The sequence below is a fragment of the Tympanuchus pallidicinctus genome, unplaced genomic scaffold (assembly GCF_026119805.1).
Source record: "Tympanuchus pallidicinctus isolate F22 unplaced genomic scaffold, pur_lepc_1.0 scaffold24, whole genome shotgun sequence".
NCBI lineage: Eukaryota > Metazoa > Chordata > Aves > Galliformes > Phasianidae > Tympanuchus > Tympanuchus pallidicinctus.
This window is the reverse complement of record NW_026294741.1, coordinates 1021722-1046427: the sequence shown is the minus strand read 5'-3', so window position 1 is coordinate 1046427 and position 24706 is coordinate 1021722. Positions and strand designations below refer to the sequence as shown.

Genomic DNA, 24706 nt, shown 5'->3' with positions numbered 1-24706 from the left:
AGCAAGGAGAAGAGCACAAAGCAGGCCCTATGAATCCCAATCTCGATGAAGCAAACTCAAACCACGTAAACCTGTGGACATTCTGCCCTGCTAACTGCAACATAAACCGCCAGAGCTCTTCACACCACCGCTTCAGCCACTCTGGTTGTCATGCAGCAGAAAATTTCCTGCATTTCTCCAGCAGTGCAAACCTAAGAGCCTCCTTACAAAAGAGGCACCAGGTTACAGTTCAGGAATGTCAGATTTTCTCACTGAATCATACCAGCAGCGCAAGTCCTCCTTCTGCACAGCAGCACCACATCATGTGCACAGTAAGTTCACCAAAAGATTCCAGTACACCAACACTGTGCACTTCACAGCTTCAGGCCTGCCAACCACCTCATCGCCTCTTCCTGTCTCCATCTCTTTACAGCCCAAAGCACATTTCTGCCCGCATACCCAGCACCAGTAAGCAGGCCAAGCAATTCAGGACTTGCTCTCTGATCTCTGTTCCACCTCAGGAAGCGCCTGGCAGCACCCATTTGTCTGCCCTGTTCCAACAATCTCCAGTTCTCAGTAAGACAAACAGGTGCTGCTGCCCTTCTCAGTCAAAGGATATTGAGAACGTTTCAAGGAAACAAAGGGAGGCACTCCCTGCAGATGAGGGACCGAACCTGACAAAGACCTCTGAAAACATTCAGAAACAGCAGAATTTACTTTGATCTTGTCCATACGTAATGCTTAGTCTGTCAACTGCGTTCCTTCAGCTACAAGCTGGATGAAATAAGGTTATGCTTTCGGCAGGTACTCCCTCCCTTTTTTCTGTCTCCATCAGTTTCAAATGAATTGACACCTTTATTTTACTTTCCACATATTGCAAGAGCTCAGGATTACACAGGATCAACTGAACCAAGTTCTGCACACATTCCCATCAGCTTGCTGCACTCTGATGACAGTGGTGGGAACTATAAAAGCAGGGAGACAGAACATCACTTCTTACATCTGCAATTATAGTTCCAATAAACTTTCTCCATGGCTCTTTAGCATTGAAGCTTTCAGACCAAAACTAAATTGTTTTAAGTTTATTTATATATTTTGCTATCACATACACACGCTCAACTGTGAGGGAAATGTCTCTATCAAAATATCCACTGAAAACAGCCATAAACAACAGCCAAGAAATATGAGCTGACTTCTAATAACGATGACAAACTCAAAGCCAGGCCCACAAAACTTCGGGGAAAACCTTAAGTGTGAGGGCTTTCACTGATCATCTGGTCTGATCTGCAGGACAGGACACTGAGGATGCAATTAAACGAGATCAAAAACAGCCATGCAGGACAGCTGCTAAAACTGCTGGGCACACGGCACGCATAACCTGCTGCTCTGACCACAGTTAACCACGATTCATCAGGACTCCGCCAACCCAAGGATCCAGGCACAGAGGCACCTGGCAGGGGCTCTCCCCAGCTCTCCTCCTCATCACCCACTGCTGAGTGTGAGCAGGAAGCGCACGTCCCTGGTGCTGCTCTGCACCACCCCTGTAGGCACTGACGGGAGGGAGGCCTCGCAGTGCACGGCCCGCAGCACAAAGCGCGCTGCCAGCCTCCAGCAGCCAGGCCACGGGGTGGAGGAGCGCCCAGCTCTGCGTGGAGTACAATGGCCCCCCCAGACACCTGCAGCTTGGCAGGCTTCCTGCTCTGCTCTCATCACAGAGGGCATCAGGAGGAGCCTGCAGTGCAGTGCTCAGCGCATTCGAGTCTGCTGCCAGCTTCTGCCCTCACCTCTGTGCTGCTGACGCGCTGCCCCAGCCCCCGCGGGCGCATGTGACAGCAGTGGCTGCAGCACCACAAGCCACCCCGCATGGCAGCCCCGCGCCTTATCTCACTTCCCCCTCCCCAGAGCCCAGCTGCCACTGGTGGAAGGCAGAATGCTCAGTGGGAACCTCTGCACATAGCAGTTCAACCTCCACCATGCCACCGGAATGCCTGACTCAGGGCCTTGCTTACAAGTTCTCAATCAAAAGCCGTTAGAAACAAAACCTCAGGTTAAGCCCTCACTCACGTCACCAAGAGCTGGCAGCAGGCGATATGCTTCGCTCACACACTTCCTTCCCAGTGCCCAGGGATGCCGTCAGCATCTCTGCACAACAGGAGACCGCTGACCTCGTGATACCCAGCCCTGGGCTCATGAAATGGATGTGCTCTCTGCCACAGAGATATTCCGGATAACACACGCCCTTTCTGCTCTGACCTCTGCTCCTTCAGGCTCACAGATCTTCTGGGGATCCTCAGGACACTGCATCAAACACCACAGCACACAGCCCTGCACCCAGAATGGGGTGCCATCTCAGTCCTCAGTGAATTCCTATCACATTTCTCACCTCCATATCAATTTCAGATTTCTTTCTGTTTTCTGTTCTCCTCCACAAAGCTATATCGTGTGCTTGATGTAGCAAGCTTTGCAGGTCTGCCAAATGCAATGCCAGAAGTAGGCAAATTTCACCAGCAAACGAAGATTTTTTGTGCTCCTTTGCAGCAGTTTGCAAACTTTTGAAAAAAACAGAACCGCACTGCACACACAGTGGGTCAACATGCAGCTCAGGGTCAGAGCAGAGTAACACCTACACACCTCTGAACATAAGTGATTGATAACAGCCAAATGGAAGACTATACAGAAGCTTCATCACTTCAGTAAGCGCTGCAGAAAACCACCAGCAATGCCCCCTCTAGCAGCACCTTCCCCCAGCAGCGCGGCCAGCAGAGAACCCCCCTAAGGGTTTGCTACTGCTGAGCCTCCAGCACAAACCAGGCCTCCAGCCTGAGCAATACTGCAGCGCAGCTGGATAGACAATGTCTGGGACGAACTCTCAGCTCCTGGTAACCTCCTTACACACCCCATTGATTACCTTTCAGGAGGGTTCCTGAACAGCATTCATACAGCAACAGTTAGAAAACCTCTACTGACTCTGCCTGTAGGTGCTCTGCTGCTGCCAGCATTCAAGGAGCTAGAACTCCTGCCGGCACTTCACAGTCCTTCTTTTAAATAAAGCAAATCTTAAAAACACTTCTTTGCTCTGCGCTCCTCACCTTCCCTTTGATGGAGAACTGACCCACAGAACAACATGAAAATGAGCTCAGAGTCAGGAATGATAAAACACAGGGGAAAACAACACAGCACAGGGCTGGGAACACCAGAACACTTCCTCCCCTCCAGGCAATACCAGCACACTGTCAGCCAGGCTGAAGCATAAGGGCTGGAGCCACTGCAGGGTGCTGCCCAAGTTCTCAGCCACGGGAAGCAGCACAGAGGCCTCGCTCTGGCCATATCTCACAGTTGTAAAGCACATAAAAGGGAAATTTAAACCAACAGGACTCAACAATTCTGAATCCTGGGACCACTTGATTAACTAGAAGTTAGTTTCCTTCCCTGCCCCACCATTTTCCCTCCCACCTGCCAGGCCACCTCATTACTGTCACTCCACATCAGCTCCCACTGCAGTAGCTTTCTTGGACCTTTGGCCCTTTAGTCAGCTTGAAACTTCTTCCCTATTGTATATCAGAGTTGGCGGGGAATTAATGCAAGCCCTTGCTGGGGGGAGGGAAGGGCAGAAGGAACGACGGCTTCCCTTCACTCTTCTTGCCATGTGCCCTTCATCAACACGTTGAGCAACGTTGCTCACATTTAACTGTTCTTGCTAAGGTCTCCAGAACCACTCCTCATGTGTAGAACTGCACAGGTGTTAGCAGGGTAGGATCCCTGATCAGAAACCTGAAGCTCCCAGGTACAATCATAATCTGTAAATTAAACATACCTGATCCCAGAGGCACACACAGCTGCAGCTATTCCAGCACGAGGAACGGCTGAACAAGGGCAAAACACTGCCTAACATTTATAAAATGTTCTCAGCACTCAAAAAACAAAGGAAATATTTTCAACAGGAGAGCAGCAGAATGCCAGTGTTTAGAAGTAATTTATTAATACCTCATGCTGATCTGTCTACAGAGATTCACATTAACTTTCAAATTACTCAGCAAACCACAATTTCTACAGCAAACTAAGTTGAACACAGCTCACATAGTTTACAGAAAATTGTTCCAGTGACTCAGCCAAACAGAATGTGTCATTCCAGGACCAGACACTAAACTAAGCTTAGACTATGGTTTTTGAAGAGTCAGATGCTACAAGGACCCAGCCTCATGCCTGCAGTTACTTCTGTCAGGCAACAGCACATCAGTATCTTCTTGTCACTGAGATCCTATGGTCAAAGCAGGAAAACTGTAGGAGATATGAAACCAGCCATCTCTGTAAGAGGAGTGATGGACCTGACCATAGTCAAAGTACTGTCAAACACACCAAGTAATCTTTTCATCTTTTTCTGCTACAAAATCCACAGTTCAACAAAACATCTACTAATGTGCTTTTAGTCCATCCTGATCAGCAAAGCACTCACCCACATGCTTATGCTTAAGTATATGCTTAAGTGCTTTTGCACAATAGGGACAGGGAAAGTTCAGGCTCTGCAGATGAACCATTTGCTGAAACAAGACTTTTTTCCTACGACCACTGGCTCTATTTGCAGTCTTTCCTGTTTACAGCATAATCCAAAATGTGTTATGTAGAGAATACTGAAATATATCAGAAATGCCAAACAGCTATTAGGAACAAAGATACCTACATCTGAATGAAACAGAAGAGTTTCTTTCCTTCTCGACACAGCACGTACCTTTATTACATTACCCTGTCTCAATAGATCTCCTCTAAAAATAAGTTACAAGTTCCCCTAATGCTTTGGATTTCACAACATTTATAAGACTATCACCAGAGTCAACAGGCTAAAAAAAGAATCCATTAGCATTAACTGGGCTGTCACTGGCAGTGACAAATAAATGAATTTGATGGTTTTAGATCAGTCATTAGTAGACCTACCCCCGGGCTGGTAAAGGCTCAGCACTTTGCAGACGAGATGTACTCAATCTGGAAGCAGAGAGGAGCACACAGGGGTGTCAGCATGCTGCTTCTCTCCCATTTGCCTGTCCTCCCCCTTTTCTGACCCTCTCCTGCCGTATCCAAGCAGCTAGGTCTTGGTGCACAGGACTTACCTCTGCAGAAAAAAAGGCAAGTGATGCTCAATTTTAATTTTTAGTTAGCACTAAGTAAAAAGAAAGGAAAATAGGCTAGGCACAGGACCATTCTGAATACAAAAGCCATCCTTAGGCAACAATAATAGAAATACACGCGTTTTACAAAATAATAGGACGCTCTCTTGAGGTTAAGGACAATGTGAGCAATCTGCCTGAGTGGTTAGGGAGAATAAAATCCACCTCAACTCCAGCTTCTGACCAAGCTCACCACACTCACAGAAGGCCCTACACAGGCACTTTTTCCTCTGTCTGCCAGCATCAAAGAACAGAGATCGTGTTCTGCCTCTAAGAGATCAGAGAGCAAGAAGCTGAGCTCAAGAATAATAGGTTTTAAAACCCTGAGCCCTTACTACCTGAGAAGATAAGCTAAGACTCAGACTCATCAACTTTTTCATTTGACCACCTAGTGCCAGAGGGAGACAAATTCTATGAGCAGCTTACAGCACACAAGGCATCTCCACCAGGATAGGCTGCAAACACCCATACACTGGCCATCAACTGTCAAACCAAGTCTCTCATGCCATCTGGTAGGGATCTCCTACTACTCTGTATGTAGAAGATACAGCAGTAATAATTAAGATACACACGTATGCCAAGAGCAGAAAGTAGTAACTCCCTTATTCTATCCTGATATGCAAATGCAGGGAAATAAGACGAACGATAATAACAACAATTGTAACAGCAGCAAGGTTTGTTTTTGCTGCTTTTGACAGCCTGGTAGAGAAGGAGGGGCAGCAGAAAGGAAGAGTCCCGAGCTCTGCTGGAGAATCCAGTTTGCATTATTTCATAGAGTGCACCTTCCACCTAAGATGAAAAGAAACAGGACTAACCTGGAAGAGTTTGGAGGAAGAAGCATGGGAGCAGAACTCTGGATTCTCAAGGTCCATCATTTGCTTTGGAATAAAATCTCTCTGCTACTCTGACTCACATTTACCAGCCAAGGGATGCAGACTCCCCACCTACAGTTAGCTTAATTGGAATCAGACATCCAAATCCACTGGTTCACTTAAAAAAAAATAATAAAAAAAAATCCCAGGTTAGCCGGAGTGTTATTCCAAAAGGGCATGCCCTCCATTTGCTGCTCTGGAACAGTCAGCTTCACGTGGCTTTAACCGGGACAACTCCAATGAAAGAAGAGCTGTTGATGCTGTTTTCCACTCAAGGAGGAACAGATGTGTAGAACTGCACCTCCGTCCAGCCCAGGCACTGGCAGGCACAGCCAGCTGGGGGCACGCTGGCTGACTGGGCACAGCCATGCCAGAACCAGGGCTGGTCCTCTGTCAGGATAAAACACACCTAACAAGAGCACTGTATCCAGTACCACCATTTGACTACCAGTCTAAACACTTCTCTCCCCAAATAAGTCTCTTGCTACTATGTGCTGGACAGTCATCAGAACACCATGCCCAGCACACACAGATCAGCTCCTCAGTAACAACAGAACCTCGACAAGAACAAGCTCTGCTCTGGGTTGGCAGCAGACGGAGCTCCTGGGCTGGGTGCTGCCTGCCCAGTGCTCCCGGAGCACATGCAGGCAGTGGCCAGCAGGTCACACACGTGGCACTGCCCGATGTCACTGAGCACAACGACACGAGCAGCAAATAACTGCACCGAAGTCACGCAAGCACACACGTACCATCTGAGAGTTTCTTCGCAGCAGGGGAGGTGGGAATCCATCACGCTTGAAAATATCTAATGAACACGCTAAATTTGGTAAGGCTTCTCCCACATAACATAATGGGTAAGGTCAGAGTCAATAGTCTGTACGTATTAAAAAGTCACATTACTGTAGTCTTCAGTGTTCAAAAAGGGGTACTCAACTGCTTCCTCCCGCCTGGCTGCTTTTTAAGGATTTTTATGTCAGCAGAGTTAAAAATGATCAACTGCTCGAGAGCTCCTTCCAGCATTTGGAAGCAAGACAGATTGCTATCAAGGAACAGCGGCCTCCACAGCACCTCGCTATATTCCTTCATCTCCGTTAGCCCACACTGGAACCTCGGCAAGTTAAAGCTCTGCAGCAAATGTCCAAAAACAGCAGCTTGAAGTCAGACTGCACAAGGAGGGGAGCACTGCACATCAGAAATCCACCGGGGGCAATCGCTAAGGATCTGTGGAAGGGCTGCTCTCAGAAAACCAGGGTGAACACTCCACTGTTCCAGTCTGCCACTTCTTGCTCAGCAGCCAATCTGCATCACCAGCGAGGTGACACATCATGGAGACGCAGTTTAGAAAGCCCAAAAGAAAGCATTTTGCCCGGACGCAGTCTGAAAGAGGGAGCCTGGCCAATTAGCATGAATCCGAATGGGGAAAGCGACGCACACAAATCATTATGCACACACATCATTATGCACACACACAAAGTGACTGCGACCCTGCAGAGCACAGCCCCCAGCCGGGGGGAACGCAGCCTGGGAGCGGCCAGCCGCGGCCCCCGGATACTGCACTGCCCTGAGCGGCCTTCTGCGGCCCGGCCTCACGGGGAGCACAGCCCTGGTTCTGGGGGCACAGCTGGGGGAACTGCCTGGGGAAAAGATCTCCTCTCACACCTAGAGAGAGACACGGCACTGAACGCCATTCATCTGCACAGCCCCAGGCGTTAGCTAGTTAGTTAGACTCCAAAACAGTTGCATTCTAATGCACAACACTCAGTATTCAACTGGGATGAGGGAACAACTTAAGCCCAAAACCTTAAATCGGTATCTAAGTAAGAAACAGAAAGTCCAGGTCGTAAAACACAGTCCAGAACAACGTATCACAAAACAGTGTAAAACCTGTTCTTCACTGCACACGTTTTCTCCATCAGGCTCCTTTCAGTTTCTTTCTGCCCCTCAAACGCCATGCGGGATCCCGGTCCCCACGGAGGCAGCACACACAGCACAGCGCAACAGGGCCACCCCTGGGAGCAGCCCACATCCCGGGCTTTGCCCCACGCCTGAAAGATGTCTGCCACCAACCAGCCAAAGCACTCCGACAAAAACAAAATCCCCTTTGTTTCCTTGGTAAAAGTTTCCTGTTAAAGAATGCAGAAATCAGGTCAATTTAACACAGCAATACCCACTGCATAAGACAAGCCCTGTTGTTTTTTTTGCTGTTGTTGTTTTAGAAGAAGTCACCTGGGACAGTTTAACAGCTCCACTGTAAGCGTTATAAACTTTCACAAATAGCACTGTAGAAACAGACACCTGGTAATTGAAGGCAGTTTAAAAAGTAAATAAGCCTTTAAAGGCGCTGGAAGGAGGAAAGAAGCATCAATCACAGTGTGAGATCACCTTCATGCAAGATCACCTTCTTTAATTATGAAACCTTTCAGAATCCTGGAAACTTTAAAAATCTCTCTGAAAGACAGCACTAATCCAACACCATAATCCAGAAGCCACAAACCCCACAAGTATAAACTCTGCTTAGCAAGGAAGCAAATCAGGCAGCTTGTTATTCACTAATTAGTTATTAGATATGTCCAATGAAGAAAAGAACCTTTAACTCATTTACCACATTCATTTGGTTTAAAGCTCCACAAGTACACTGTTGGGTTTTCTTGTTCCCTCCCCCCCCCCCCCCCCCCATTTCACTTTAAAGAAATCACCAGCACCTCTCCTGCTGTATGCCCGTTCCTAAAAATCACACATTTTTCCCCAGATGCACATTTTGTACAATATTTAATGTTACAGTTCCACTATTAAACCACCTGCTTTGATAAGAAACCATACACAACAAAACTGTTGGGCTGAACTTGCTCAGGTGGTCTCAAGCCACAAAGGCTGTTAAATGCTTCTCCTTACTGAATTCACTCTGCAACTCCACAGTCTTCTTTTCCAATTTTTCAACCAAAACAACCCAAGACAAACAGTGTATAAAAGTACAAGTGGCACACATCACATCAATGCTTCCTATAGATTCTCAAAAACAGGCAGTCAGAAAGCCAATCACAGAAGTTTTCTTTTAGCTTTCAAAATTCAAACGCAACTGCAAATGTTTTGGGATTTGAAACCGATCTGCTGGTTTTGCTAGGCAGGACCTGAAGAGCAACAGCCACTCCTGCTCCATCCGCAGGTCTGCCCAAGGAGGCGGCACTGAGCGATAACTCAGAGCCAAGAATCTGCACACAGCCAGCGCCTTTGTCCTGGCGTGGAACCCCGCGCTGTGGAGCACCCTGCAAGGATGCTAGGAGGTCCCTGCTCAGCCTGCCCGACTTAAAGCTCATTGCCTCCCCATGCCTGCAGAGGAATACCCTGTGGCCTGAAGAGTTCACAGCTCCATCAGAACTTGCTCTCCAACACTTGCTAATATCCAAACGCATCTCTGAAGCTACACAAAAGAAAACTTGCAAACAATGCAGGCAGAGATATACCCCCATCCATCACAACCGCAGAACTGAAAGCTCAGCTCAAAACAAGCCTGAAGTCTGCATTTAATCCAAACGCTCTCCATAAATACCATGCAAAACATACTGCAGAAAAGAGCATAACAAACCCAAGTAATGTGGCAACAATCTCCCACCACCGCCAGAGAAGCCTCTGGTTTTCAGCCAGCAAACTGACCGGGACTCTGCAAGGAGACAGTTAACTGCAGGCACGAACAGCACAAAGCAGCTCTCCTGCAGTTTCACAGCCATGCGCTGATACCCTTAAGACGCCATGCACTCCGGCTTTAAAAGCTTTCATTGCCAATTCCCTGTTTGAAACCTGAACTGCCTGGCAACAATGATTCTCTGTGTGCCTAAAATCCTATTATTGATCCTCCTACTTACCTTAGGCTGTGCTCGTCGGGGAAATGCAACTTTAGGGTCAATCTGAGGAAAAAGAAAGGAGAAATCAACAAGATTGTCAGGCTGTTTCTTGTCTTATTAAAAAAAAAAAAAAATCATTGAATTATTAATCTCTCATTTCTCAGGCTTATAGTTCAGCACACTGGGCCCTACAACCACCCCGTGAGAGATCACAGGTTGGGTTTGTCAGAGACTTCCCGGCAAAGGGAGGGAGACAAGGAAGGGAGGAAGCAAACTCCTGTGCACCCTGAGCAGGGCCAGTGGGTCACAACCACCAGCAGTGCCCAGGGAGCCCTGTACCGGCCTCCGGGTGCTGCTTTTGCAGCAACACCACTCTTGAGGTTGCACAGAAAGCAGCACTCCTGATCGAGCCCTTCCCTGTAGGCCCTGACACCTGCACCTTCCTTCCGTTGGGTTTTGGGTCACTTTGGCCTCTGTTTTATTCTTCTGTTTTGCCAGCTGGCTTAGCAGCATCAACGCAGAATGCAAAATTCAAAGTCAAATTGCTTCAGTTTCAGTTGGTAATTAAAACTGAATTGTTAGAAGGACTGCGAGACCATCCTTCCTAACAGCGCTCCTCATGGATCTGCTACAGCATTTCCCCCAAAGAACCGCAAAGGAGCACTGCGGAGGTGAGGGAAAGAGAGGAGAGCAAAACAAAACGTGCAGCCACTGTGAGCCAGAGAGACCCAGCTCTTCAAAAAAGATTTTCCATGAGGGAGTTCCCTGAAGTATTCCTGAGTGAAGCACGGACAAAAAGGACCAAGAAGATCAGTAAGCACACCTTGGTTTCATCCCTCGCTCCCTTCAGATGTAGCACTGACACCCACTGTGTTGCATAAATTACAAGCCATATCCACTTTGCAGTTCTAAAACGTTCATTCTGCAATTTTAAAAGCAACTTTCACATGGGGCATTACCAACTGCACTCCGTCAAAAATCACCTGAAAACAGAAATCCACCACCATAAATGAAGGACTGGATGTAAATAAATAATCACACCTTTTAGGCAGCGCTCTACTGCCAAAAACAACTGCAAGAAAGTGCACGCATGCTGCTGATTGCTTCTGTATTTTTAGCAGCATCTGCGTGCACTCACATTCTAACTAGGCTAGGAGAGGGTGTTTCAGAGGACTACATCCCACCTGGACTGGGCACCCTGCGACTGCGTAACAAACACTGACCCTGACCATGTGAAGGCAGAAGCAGAGGCTTTCCTGGCTTGGGGTTGGCTGTATTTCACCCCCTGCAGCTGCCCCCAAACAAGGAGGTGTTCCCACTTAGGTACCATTATTCCTGTGGTGATTTCTGTGACAAATAACCTCTCCTAAAGAGCAGCTCTGCTCACTTAATATGTCAAAATCGTAAACAGCACCAGCATTTGAAGTGCAACTTATCACTAATTTGTCTGCATCAGATACAAATACGGTATCTTTCTTTTAGAACACACCTGAGAAATGAGTGATTACGTGCCTCTTCTTTGTTCAAAAAGCATTAAACAGTAACTTTTCTAACTAGAAAGCTAACCTTTTTCATAAAGATTAACATTATCTACAAATACATCCAGCACTGACTAGCATCTGTCTACTGGGGCGACACAAAAGGTATGGATGGCCCATGCGGGTACCCAAAGGCAAACAGGCACATTCCCACAGCCACTTCCAATGGAAAAGTTTTTGCAAAACGAACACCAGTCCCACCAGAACACCACGATCCCACTGGCAGAAAGCAGCAGAGCCGTTACATTCTGAAGCGAACCGCTCATTTCTCAAGGTCAGTCTAAAGAGCACGGAGCTCCCTGCACCGCAGCAACAGCTCCTCCTGAGCAACCGAGCTCTCCTTCGTACAAACTTTCTGCCCAAGGCTGCCATTCTCAGAGGCACCCCGGCACCCCGTGGCACATCCATACCTTTTGCACAACCCCATCAACTACTTCAGCAAACAAAAAAATTTCTACAAAAAAAAAATAATATCGAGTTAGTTAGGTACGATTCTACTTACTGTATCTACAAGTCCTCTAGGAAATGACTATAATACTATTTCTGATATGAATGGCCATTACCTAAACAAAGCTTTTAACGTAACTGTAAACAAGAGCGACGTTTCCATGCCAATACCCAACCGATCTGCCTCCTGCGCTGAACGTTGAAACAGAGTCAAACGCTATGTTACACCGAGCAGCATCACTACAACACGGCTACGGACGAGCGGCCGGGGCGACCCGCGAGCTGCGCCCCGCCAGCCACGCTCTGACTGCGAGGAGCCCTGCTGGTAGAATTGCCTCCATCGCTCACACGGCAGCACTGAGGCACATTGGCCCTCGCCGAGCTTTTTGCCCCTCCCCCAAGCAAAGCAAACTAATTCGCTGCAGGGACTCTGTGCCATAGAAAGCTGGGGAGAACATAATCATGGGCAGAGGAAGAGAGGGTGTCCTCCTGGCATTTTTTAAACTCTTGTTCGGATATTGTTTGCCTTTGTTCTTCCTAACTAGATTTATCTTTAAAAATACCCAGAATACGGCCGTACACCAAGGTCTGGTGACTTTAATCTCTGGAGCACAGTCAAATCAGTGACCGCACTGTATCTGATTCAACCCCAAATCAAATTATTGAGGCAGGCGAAGGCAGGGGCCGTGAGCTCGGACAGGCCCAGCAGAATCTGTCAGTCGGGTTTGAGCATTACGCCTCAACTGCTTCCTAGTGGCTTTGCATTTCACATCAACCCCTTTAAGGGCCACACACCACGCTCGGCCTGCCCTTGGCGCGGCTGTATCACATCCAGGTACACAGCGGATGCTCCGGCACCGAGGCAGGACTCTCCCTTTCACCGCTGTCACATTTCAGTCCCAGCACCACAAAGCAGCCCAGCCGCGGCCACGCGCCCACAGGAGCGCCCACGCAGGGCTGAGCCCCACAGCCCCTCCATCCCCATACAGCACTGCTTACACTGAGCGGCACCAGAGCAGAAATGACCTCTACCGGCGTCCTCCCCACGCCGCTGCTGGGCACAGTGCAGAGGCAGCGTGTGAATCGCAAACTTCAGCCCCAGCCCCTGGGTACAGGGCAGCAGTGGGGGCTGGACACAACTCGTGGTGCAAGGGCAAGGGGGTAGGTCCCCTGGGCGTTTTTTGTTTTTTAAATGATCACTTAAAAAAAAATATGTATCTCAGTTGAATAATGTCACGTTACCCACTGGAGAGCGACTGTAGCAAAAAGCTTTGCACAAACAGCAAACCGGCACTTGAGCAGCTTTGCCAGCCCAGCTCTGCCAGCCCTCACCCTCGTGGATCAACGCGTGAATCCCACGGGTCCCCAGCGTGGGCTCCGGGAGCAGCACCAACTGAGGGGACGGTGCGGCTGCAGGTGGCCCTGGGACGGACTGAGGACATCATCACCCATCGCAGCCGCACAAAGTGCCCCGCAGGAAACCTGCAGCCGAACGCCACAAAAAGTTACATTTCACCCTGGGATTTTTTCAATGTCATCGCTCGATAGAACGTGAGGCGTGGGGAGGAGCCACCGGCCGGCAGGGAGAATTCGGATTAAAGCGGAAAAAATATAAAATAAAATAAAAAAAGTTGCCGCTTTCGCGAGTTCGAGCCGAATCCGGGGCGGCGCTGGGGGCGGCCACCTACCGTCTTGGAGTCCAGCTCGTGGTGCGGCTGGGCCAGCACCTTGTCCACGCTGCCCGGGTCCGCGAACGTCACGAAGCCGAAGCCTCTGCCGAGACAAAGAGCGGAGACGGGCGGGGGGCGATGAGCACCGGGGGGCCGCACCTCCCGCACCGCCGCCGCTTTGTTCCGCGGGGCGGACCCGGGCCGGGCCGCAAAGTTTTGTCCGGGGGGGGGGGAAGCGGGGAGGGAAGGGAATGTGGGGGGAACGGGGGGGCCGCTTACCTGGAGCGCTTGGTGGTGGGGTCCCGCATGACCATGCACTCCCGGATCTCCCCGAATTTGCTGAAATAGTCGCGCAGGCTGTCTGCGGGGAGAGGAGAGCGGGGGGCAGCGCGGGCACGGAGGGGGGGCGGGGGGGCGGGCGCGGCGCCTACCTGGGGAGGTCTGCCAGCTGAGGCCGCCGATGAACATCTTGCTGGGGGGAGAGAGCGGAGCGGGGCTCAGCGCCGGGCCGCCATCGGCCATTTTGACGGGGCACGGCGCGGAGCGGGGCCGGGGAGGCCCCCCCGCCCGCACACTTACCCGGGGTCGTGCTGCGCCTCGCCGGGGCCGCCCGAGGTCGCCTGGCTCCCGTCCGCCTCCATGGCCGCGCGGAGCCCGCAGCGATCCGCGCCGAGCGAGAGACCCCCCCCCCCCCGCTCGCCGCCGCTGCCGCCTCCCCGGCCCGGCTCGGCTCGGCTCGGTTCGCTGCGGCTCCTCTCCGCTCCCCTCCTTCCTTTCCTTTCCCTTCCCTTCCTTTCCCTTCCCTTCCCCCCCCTCCTCCACCACTACCACCTCCTCCTCCTCCTCCTCCCTCCGCTACCGGAGGACCTCACTGGAGCGGCGCCGGGGAAGCGGCCAAGATCCGTCACACGTGGGCTCGGCTTAGCTCAGCGCCGCGCGTCCCGCCCCCCCGCCGCCATCCTCTCCTCCCTCCATCCCGCGCGCTGCGCCGCCCCCCCCACCCCCGCGCCACGGGGCGGAGCCGCCGCCGTCGCGTGGCCCTGCGTGACGTCACCGCCGCGAGCGCCCTCCTCGCTCCGCGCGCGCGCCTCCGACGCCGCGGCTCTTCCCCCCCGCCGCGTGCCCGGCGGCGCCGCTCGGCCTCCTCCGCCCGGGGGCGCCGCTCCACGGCTCTGGCCGGGGTTGGGGAGCGCTGCGGAGCGAGGGCGGGTGGAAGGGGTCGGAAGGCGGCGCTTGACCGGCGACCGCGAGCGAGCGAGCGGCTGGAGCCCCGCGTCCCCGCGCCCGCGGATGTCGGCACCCGACGTCGCGGTGCCCCCGCTTGTCTAAAGTCAACGTCCTGGTGCCGCCACGTGTCAACGCTCGACGTCCCGGTGCCCCTCGTCCCGGTGCCCGCTCGCGCTGGCAACTCTTCACCCCGGCGCCCCAAATCCCGACCTCCCCCACGGTCCGCAGCCCGCAGGTGACGCGGTGCCCGCAGGCGATGTTCACGACGCCCACCCCTGCTCTCTCCCCATTCCCAGCCCCTCGCCCACGCCGTGCTCTGCTCTCCTCTTGGTCGCCCGTGCTAAAGATCCATTCCCAACGGATTTTCAGGAGCTAACGACCTGCAAAGTCAACTTCTGTAGCTGCTGCTCAGCGCTAATGTTGTCCCCAGCTGCACAATTAAAAGTTGGAGCGCTCATTCCGTTAACAAGGAAAGTTACCAGTACCAATACCAACGCAGACTCTGGGCCGTAGCACTGCACACAGCAGACTCCGGGATGCCCACACCTGCCCGCACAACACCTGCCCCTCGTTACCAGCTTTTAGGCTTGCTGAGCTCTTGACACACAGCAGTTTGAGAACAGAGATGCACGGTTTGTTGCAGGAAGCATTTGTAGGGCCTAAGCAATGGCTGGCTCTTGCCAGCAACACGTGGGTTATGGGAGCCTAAGTGATGTCTGAAATTCCCAACAAGTTTCTTCTCGAAAAGAACACTCGGGTGCCCACACAGCTGCCCACAGAGCAGGGCTCACTGCCCCTCCAGGTGCTCCGCTCTGCGGGGATGTGGCACTGAAGGATGTGGTCAATGGGCACAGTGGGGTGGCTCGGGGTTGGACTTGGTGACTGTGGAAGTCTTTTCCAAGCTTAATGATTCTGTGGCTCTGCGGAACGCAGATGTTGGGCTGCCAAACCACAGAGAGAGTGATGAGCCAGGTAAGGAGTGAGAGGTGCTGGGCCAGGTAAGGACACCTCACTGCACTGGGAGCAGGTTCGCCTCTCTGCCACGGAGGAATCTGCATTTATGTTATGCATGCGCTATAAATTCAGTGTCATAATAAAAAGGATCTAAATCTTTACTGAATAATTCATTTTCATGCACAGGGAAGAAATAATGACTTATATTATATTCCATCTATCATTTAATAAGGTCTTGAGATTGATTGGCCGGTGGGTTTTGGAAGTCCCTGATCAGCAGTGGTGCTGCGGGCTGCCCTGCTGCCGCCCGGCCACGGCTCCACCTGACAAATGTTATTTAGACAGCTTTACGGAGGGGCAGGGCACGGGGGAGCTGCCAGGAAATCAGAGATCGTTTAAAATGCAGAATATGTCATTGCAAACAATTGGTGCTGCCTCTCTGCCTCGGTGTTGGCAGCAATCTGCAGAACCGCTCCCCCGACACACGGAGGGGCCACGGCTCCAGGACGGCCCTGGGGCCCACGTGGGTTCCACAGTGCTGCAGCTTGGGCGCAATACCCACAGGCAAAAGTTGGACAGGGTACAGACACTGGTTTTGGTTTTGCTTTTTAAGGCTGTCCGTCCTTTGACAACCAACTGCATCTCCTAGTGGTGAGCGCTGCCTGCCTGCCTGGGCTGTCTGCCCTGCTACCAGCTGCCAACTGGGACGAGTGGGAATGGCCTCAAGTTGCTCCACGGGAGGGTCAGGCTGGGCACTAGGCAGCATTTCTTCTATGGAAGAGTGGTGAGCCATGGGAACAGGCTGCTGGGGAGTGCTGGGTCACCATCCTCAGAGGTGCTCATGAAAATTTGGATGTGGCACTGAGGGATACGATTTAGTGGGGGAATATTGGTGGCAGGTGGACGGTTGGACGGGATGACCTTGGAGGTCTTTTCCAACCTTGGTGGGCAGTTGCTGTGCGAATCGGGCTGTGCCGGCCCGGCTCTGAGCTCACACCTGCTGCAGATGGGGCTCCACACGTCAGGGGGAGACTGAAGTTTTTGTCAGCAACAGTTCCAGATCTGCATCAAGTTATTTCAGCATCTTGCTAATGAAGACGTTACACTGACCTTATTAAAATCATTGGGATTTTCATCTTAATTGCAAGAGCATCATTTTTTCAACTTGTTTCAAAAGAAGAATGGAAAACAAATATTATCAGGCCCATCTTTTAGATGATAAGGAAGGGAGAAAGAGAGCTCTGCAAGGAAGGATTTCAAAGCCTGCTTTGTTTTCATCGGCTTTGAAATCAACAGACAGCCCTTAGAATTCTGTTTTTCTGAACCACGGTGTTTAATTCTATTTACTACTTCCAGGCAATTTTGTATATAGGCACCAGAAAAACCAACCGGACCACTTGAAAGAAATGCTCCTGCTCTTTTCAGATGTGCCATTTCTCCTGTGGGTAGGAGGGTGGGATACGGATCAATTAAGCTAAAAACAAAAACAACACGTGGAGGCAATGTGGGAAGAGGAGAGTGTTTGCTGTGTCCCTGCTGGTCGCTCTGTAGCTCAGGTGAACATCTCAAGACTTCTAAGCAGGAGTTTTGTGCTGACTTCTTCAAGGACCACCCCTAAACTGCACCCCCTGAAAGCCCTGCGCTGTGCCACTGCCTCTGCAGCCCCTGCATCCTTGGAGATGCACTGTTGGGCCACATCCATGCCAGCAATCCAGCTGCCTTCCCTCTCCTGAAATGAGGCTCTCTACCTTATTCTTCTACTTGATTAACTGTTAGCAGAGGCCTTTAAGATCCCCTGATAAACTGTTCCAGAAGTCCAAACTAATATTATTAACTGTGAATCTTTTCCTATAAATAATTTCCAGAAGCAGATCAATGCTACAACTGAGTCAATGGTTTCCCTGGATTCATTTCTTCCTGTTACTCCTGGATTTTTTTTTCCCTGTAGCCACTAATCAATTACAATGATAAAACTGCCCTGGAACACCCCCAAAATAAAGACAAACAGTGTGCATTATCAGAGACTGGCGATGTGCGTGGCATTGGAGATGCGTTACCTTCTCTGTGGCACATTTGTTTTCCCCTATAGACAGCTAAAAAAGGAGGCACAGTAAATGAATGGTCTGGATGTAACACAGCATTAATTCCCTGACCTTCTGCATTGAGTGACTAAGAATCTCAATCTCAATTATTCCTTTCATGATGGAATCTGAAATAGACACAGCGAGTCCCCACATTCTTGCTCAAAACAGGGAGAGGTGGAATGAGATGAGCCAGCCCGATCATTTGGCACTGAAATCACATTCATTATCAGCCCCGTGTCATTCAAAGAAATTGACTGTAGGAGAAAGCAAGAGCATCCAAGGAGAATTACTGCAGAACGCACACAGACAGCGTCCGTACAGATACGAGCACACCTCTATGTACACAATGTGTGCCTTAAAATTCACAAATCTGAAGCTGAATTAGAGGAAGGGAAAACAAGTTGCTCCCTAGAGGGCATCGTCGCTGTACGTTTCCAACCAGCAGACCAAAGCTGTTGCAGAACATCATGGCAGGTCGGTGCCCCAGAGCCACTCTGCAGATGGAGGGACGTCCACCAGTGCCCCGACCATGGAGCAGCCGAGGCCGTGAGACCTGGGCACAGCGCAGTGCTGGCAGCACCCAGGGCCAGGGCAGGAGGAGCAGCGAGGGCAGTGAAACTCCGCAGGGCGCAGGTACGTCCCGTGCTTCCCTTTGGCACCGCGCGCTGCTCGCCTCTCTGCGGTGCTGGGACGGCAGCCTGGGGACAGGGGCTGTAGGCAGCCTCCACCCGCATCGCAGATTCCAGCGGTGTAAATCAGGAAGAAACGTGTCTGCTCAGTGTAGCCATGACTACATTAAAACACCATAACTGAATATGAACCGCATCGTGATGGAGTCACAGATCGCAGGAGCACAAAGAGCCGGGCGCATGGTCCTGGTGCCCGCTCACTGCACCCTGCTCATACAGCTGCGCCCCCAGAGCCCAGGGCTGTGTGCCACGGCCCTCCTCACAGCACATCTCCTGCAGAAGCCCTCACGGCTCGGCAGGTCCTGCTCCTGCCGGCCTCTGTTACCCCCAGGGATCTCCCCATGACTCAGAGCACTCTTTCTTGCCGTGCCCATTCTTTGTTCTCTACCTCCATTTCAGAAATTCCTCATCCTGAATCATTTGCTTCTCTCAGATTTAAAACCCTGATGCTTCAGCTGCTCAAGTCCCACTTTCTGGTCTGACTCTGGGGCTGCCATTGGATTAACTGCCTCATTCCAAATCAGCTTAAGCAGAGGTTAATGCCGAGCTTGTGCTCACACCTTTGCTGAATCAGGGCTTTGCCAACTTTCTGTTTTATTTATTGGGCTATCCGAGGCTGCAAAGCGGATACGGCAAGGATCTACCTTGAACCTCCCCCAGGACTTCTTGTGATGGAGAGCAGAGGCTGCAAATGTTGCATGGCCTCTGCTGCATGAGGAACAGCTTCATGAAGATTCATGCCTTTCATATTGTTCTATAAAATTAAAGTGCAGTGGAAAGTCACTCTTGAGGAAGTGAAGATCTACCGCAGTAATATACATGTAAACATAATTAAGCAACGAGTCCTGATCTACCTGTCCCTTCCTGGCCAAAGTTCAGCTGGAATATGGTAGGATCGAGCTATGCAAACAGTTCTAGCATACTTGCCCATAAAAGCAATTTTGGGTGAAGAGATCGATAGCAATGTCCCACTTTGGTCCACGCAAGCCAGAAGCAGAACACTGAGCCCTTCGTTTCTCCCTCTGCACCCCTACCTGCCACACTCAGTCTCAGTATCTCCACAGCGTACAGAGGTGTGCAGCATCCCTGCTCATAGCACAGCCCCCAGCCCGCAAAGCAGAGCACGGAGCCCCGGCCTGCAAGGCGCTTGCTCTCAGTGGCTCAGACCCCCCGGCGGGTTACCCCAGGGATCAGGCGCCAGCTCTCCGGCTCACTGCTGGATTAGGTGTCATGTGTCCCTGGGAGGTGGCACGGGGCCAGAGTGACACCAGCAGGGACACTGCCCTGAGCTGCCGCCATCCCACAGAGCTGTCACACTTCTCCCAGTCTGCACGTGAGCAGCGCCCCAAATCCTGCACAGAAAGGACCGCGTGCTCCTGAGCTGCCCAGCCTCACACCAACAGCTGCATTGCCTCGAGCAGACCCAGCTCAGCCATGGGGCTGAAATGTGAGCACCCCCCAGTTCACTTTGGCCTCATCAGCATAGGTCAGTTATACATCTAAGTGGCTGGAAATAGGAGGTGGGTTTGCACTTGGGTTTGGATGCTCATTTTCGAGAAGCCACAATCATAGATGTGCAACATTCACACTTATGAAGTATTTGTAACTAAGTAAAACCTCGCTGCTTTTAAGCTGAACAGGAGCATCAGACTGTGACACAGATATTCAAAGCCTTCCAGAGTCCCTGTGTGGAGAGTGATTTTCTAAAAATGCTGCTTTTTTCCCTTTTTGTTTAAAGTAAACGTATTGTCTTTGAAGCTCCAAGGAAAGAACTTGAAAAATGTGACCTTCGGGCTTTGATATGAGACAACAAATAAAAGTAATCCAGAGGACAATCCTTTCAAATAACACGCATGGTCAATGGAGAAAGGACAACATGTTTTGCTTGGAAGCCAAGGCTGGCAGCAGGCTCCTATGTCATCTTTGAAAATACCAGTGGGAAAACCTGGCACTGCCGAAACGCCATGGCACATCGCACGCCGCCCAGGGCTGCGTCCCCTCCAATCCACGCTCGCTACCCGGCCATGGGACGGACACTGACCCACGCTGCTGCTCCCGGCAGTGCCGGAGTGCTTTGCTCGAGGAGCAGCGGCTGTGCGCCTGGCAGCGCTGGCGCAGCAACCTGGCACCTGAGAGCACTTCAGCTCCTTCTCTCCAAATCAATATTTTCACGTCATTCAGGATCGACATCCATGGGCCCACCAGGATCCTGAAGCCACACCTCACACCGCTTCTAATCGGGATGCTCTTTCAACAAAAGGAAATAAAACTTGAACATTTGGGAGATCCTGAGTCGGAATGGACGAAGCCTGCTGGACCTGCTCTCTCTGGGCCCTTTCAGAGCCATACATCATTACGGCGCTGTCGCCCTCATGATGTATTGGTGTAATGCATCATCAGAGCAGCACTGCTCCAGTGATGCATTGCTCTTCACACAGTGTTAGCCTCTCACCAGCCCAACGTCCACCAGCAAGAACACGTTCAGGACAGCCAGTACATTTTAATCTATTATTTCCCAAAACTTTTGGAGACTTGCACTTGTTTACTTGGACGGCTCAGCCCGGCTGCTGAACGCAGGCAGGTTCCAGCCCTGCCATAAGCACCCAGCTCTCGAGAGCAGCGGATGGGCAGTAACAATTACCAAAGCTCCATCCCACTTAAAGTCTTTTCCTTTCTCGAATTGCATGGAAGTTTCAAACACTTCTCCCAATTACTTCTTGTCCCTTTTTGCTCTCCTCCTCCTCCGGATGCAAAGGAGGAAAATGTAAATGGTTGGTCAGCTGGAAAAAACTGACCAGCCACCCCACGCTACACGTATGTGTATGAGTACATATTTGCACACGTGTTTAATTATAATTACTTCTTTTCAGCAGCAAGCAATGTGTCTGTTGCATCCAAAAATGATTTTGCTATTTCAACGCTTGGAAATCTGCAAGTCAAAGGTGAGGGAATGACTGCATGGAGCAGCTAATATGAAAAAATCACAATCTGGCAGCTGGCAGCAGCCCGCGATTGCTGGCAGAGCAGGATTGCCAATCATTTTTATACCTCTGCACTTTAAATAGCAATAATGTGTTGAATGTGAAATTGCCTGTGCTGATGTGGTTTGCTTCGCGCTATTAAAATACAAGCGTCGGGACACACATTACACATTTGTGATTCCTCTGAGACATTGTTGGGGGAAAAATACAAACTCCATGAGAAAATTGAGGGGGAATTAAGAGGCACAGGGAGGGGGAGAAGCGGCCAGCCCGGTCACTGAGAGATCGCAAGTGTGCAGAAAGGAAACAGGGAGAACATTGTTCGGCGCATCTGGACACGGCCAGGAAGCGGCCAATTATTCCAAAGTCACCGGGGCACATTAAGCGACGGGGATTATTTCCGATAACGCTTATCCCTTATTTGATTTCCACTTGTTTTGTCCTCCCTTCGCCCATTCCAGAGCGATGCTTAGCCCAACACCCAAGCCCCTGCTCTGGTGCCAGGCACTGCTGTGTTTTTACTCCAGAGACAGAAGCATCAGCTGAGGCGCAGCGCAGCTGAGAGACGTGGCGCAGCCCTCAGGGCACAGCGCTCCCTGCACACACTTCCCTGCCAGCAGCTTCGGGGCTTTCCAGGAGCGCGGCAGAGCAGCTCTGCCTGGGCAAGGACACTGAGGGCTGTACCTGTGGCCATAGGCAGCGCTGCGCCTCCATCGGAGCCATTTGTGTCCCGAATCAGGAAGCCATTACACATTCTGACAACCACATAACTCTTTGTGGATGAACAGGTCCCTTAATGTATGGTTTTACAGCCTTATTTATATACAAGTACCCACATATAATGCATATCTGTATGAAAAAGTGCCCAAGCCATCCCTGCATAAGCAGCTACACTCCTGAAAGGGGAAAAAATGATGATATATGCACAGTGTTATTTCCGTCCACCTAAGAAGTTATAGCATGATTCACTGATCCCCACCTCGCTTTCTGCTCTCTGCCCTCTCCTCTGTCAACATATAAATAGCCATTCCTCAGCCACACATTTCAGGTGCCAAACTTCTGCAAAGTCTGTCAAGAATATGACATTCCTAGCTCAGACTCAGACCATGGGTTGAAGGCAAGTAATACAAAAACGCCAAACCTTCAATATTCTCCGTGGCTGTGCTGTGAGTGGGCACAGCTGGGTCCCACCAGCAGCCACAACATGGGGTCGGGGGGGGAGAGTGCGGGCAGGGGGCTGGGAGGTCCTTTCAGCACACAGGGAACAAAGCAAAGAGATTTAAGGTCCTGTCATACCCAGGAGTTTTATTACTTCTTCTGCAGCAGTTATAGGGCTGAATTTTTTATTATTATTTTTTAAGAGAATAGGCACAGCGGTAAGGTGCCAGCAATAAAAAGCGCCAGAACGGAATAAAAACTGAAGTATCTCTGTTCATCATACTCACAGAGGCATGCTATTGAACCAAGGTCGCACAGAGGTAGGACACAAACCCACATTTTTCCGTCCCCTCTGCCCACAGCTGAGCCCCACAGGCAGCCCCACTCCTCCTCCTCCAGCAGCAGCTCCTCACAATCCGCACAGCGACCTCAAACCATGCAGCCAGAGAGCGCAATGTAATCAACGCAGAAAGGCTGAGAAAATTAACTTAAAATTGTTAAATGAGAGGAACAAAGACTTCAGACGTGAGCTGGAAGATGAATGGTGCTAAGAGAGGAAAGCTGTCCGGGAACTTGGGTGCAAAGGCGCCGTGTTTACAGCGGCCGAGACACGGAGGAGGTGGCAGGCGAGATATTGATTTGATAAGCAGATGAGTTGAAATGCTGAGTGCATTGGAGATGCTGATAGAAAAAAGGGATGGATGGAGAGACAGGGGAAAGCAAGAGAACAGCTGTGTACACTGAGATGCACGAGACGTTATGGAAAATAGAAGGTCATCACGATCCATGAAATTCTCAAAAGAAATTGGAGAAGTGGAGATCGCGGAGAGACAGCAGATGTTTTCATGCCAAGACAATGATGGAACCGTAATTACAGCGAGATGGAGCATCCTGCATAGTCACAGCGACGGAGAAACAAAACAAACCCCCAAACCAGACACATCTGATTGGCAACTGGAAAAGGCTTCAAAAAGGTAATAAGCACTTAGCCCTTCTATTACACTGAAGTCAGATGAGTGGAGGAGAGAGGGCACTTCACCAGTGCAGGGCAGCAGCACCAGCCAGGAGGTCAATCAAGCCGTTGATGGGAACCCACAGGTCTGCCTGCGTCCTTCCCACAGGCTGCTGCCAGGGGCTCACAGGGCTGCAGCAGAGTCAGGAGGAACATTTTTTCCCTCATTTCAATACAGGGGAGCCCAGACACACATCACCACGGGGCCTCAGTTTCTGACTCATCTGTACCATGACTTCTGCTTTTGCAAGCCAGTTCACACTCGGCCTGCCCCTGAGCACAGGCAGCTGCGCTAGGAGGTACACAGTGCTGCTGGAAGGAAAGCAAGAAGGCCTTGGGCTCTCGATATTTTTAGCAGGTGCCAAGATACACTTCCAAATACAAGAGTGACCACTGTTACAGTAAGTCTGCAAAGTGCATTTAGATCCTGGGCTGAGGCAGCACAGCACTGAAACTTCCTCTGCTCCTCTGGGCTTCATACCGGCCGTCTCTGAGCCTCCATTTGCACAAAAAAGATAATTAGCTTGATCTGCAAAACTAACAGCTTGGTTTCACACTGCTCAGGAAGGCACGCCACTGACAAAAATAAATACAGTAAAGCCATTTAAATTAGGGAGCAGACTCCCCAAAGTGAAAAGCAGCGCTTTATCACCTCGAGTGCGGGCACCGCGTGAGGACAAACCTGCGAGCAGAGATACGATCCGCACCTGCGAGCGGAAGGCAGCGTTCCGAGCTGTAAATGAAGGCCTGCAGGCTCCGCTCGCAGCTCCGCACCGCCCCGCGCGGGGACCCCTGGGCTGGAGCTCGAGTGCCACCTGCAGCACCGACACGGACCGGGCTGAAGCGAGCGCGGAGCTCCCCGCGGGCAGCCCCTGCCCCGCTGCACGGCCTCGAGCTCCGCCGGCCACGGGGACTCCAGCAGCGCCGTAAAGGAACCGAAGGATGAACGCGATGCAGCCGAAGCGTTCCGTCCCGCTCCGGGAAACAACCGTGCCAGCAACACGAACACCTCCAGGAAGGGATGAGAGCTGAGCCCTGAGCGAGGACTGAGGGTCCTGCAGCTCTGTGTGGGGCAACACAGCACCACGAGCCTCCCA

At 51.1% G+C, this 24706-nt stretch overlaps 1 protein-coding gene across 17 annotated transcripts in view; it reads right to left on the bottom strand.

The window, feature by feature from the left end:
* Positions 1-14211, bottom strand: part of MSI2 (musashi RNA binding protein 2) — a 184636-nt gene extending 170425 nt beyond the window's left edge. For 8 of the 17 annotated variants that reach the window (XM_052689143.1, XM_052689139.1, XM_052689140.1 and 5 more), the window contains exons 1-5: positions 14084-14209; positions 13936-13976; positions 13784-13865; positions 13523-13607; positions 9871-9912 (exon numbers count right to left, since the gene is read on the bottom strand). In XM_052689143.1, coding sequence (XP_052545103.1) covers positions 9871-9912; positions 13523-13607; positions 13784-13865; positions 13936-13976; positions 14084-14145 — 312 coding nt within the window. In that variant the 5' untranslated portion in view covers positions 14146-14209. Of the gene's footprint in view, positions 1-9870; positions 9913-13522; positions 13608-13783; positions 13866-13935; positions 13977-14083 lie in introns of all 17 variants that reach the window. The other 9 variants (XM_052689145.1, XM_052689147.1, XM_052689142.1 and 6 more) reach the window with 3 other exon arrangements.
* Between the last annotated feature and the right edge of the window lie 10495 nt (positions 14212-24706).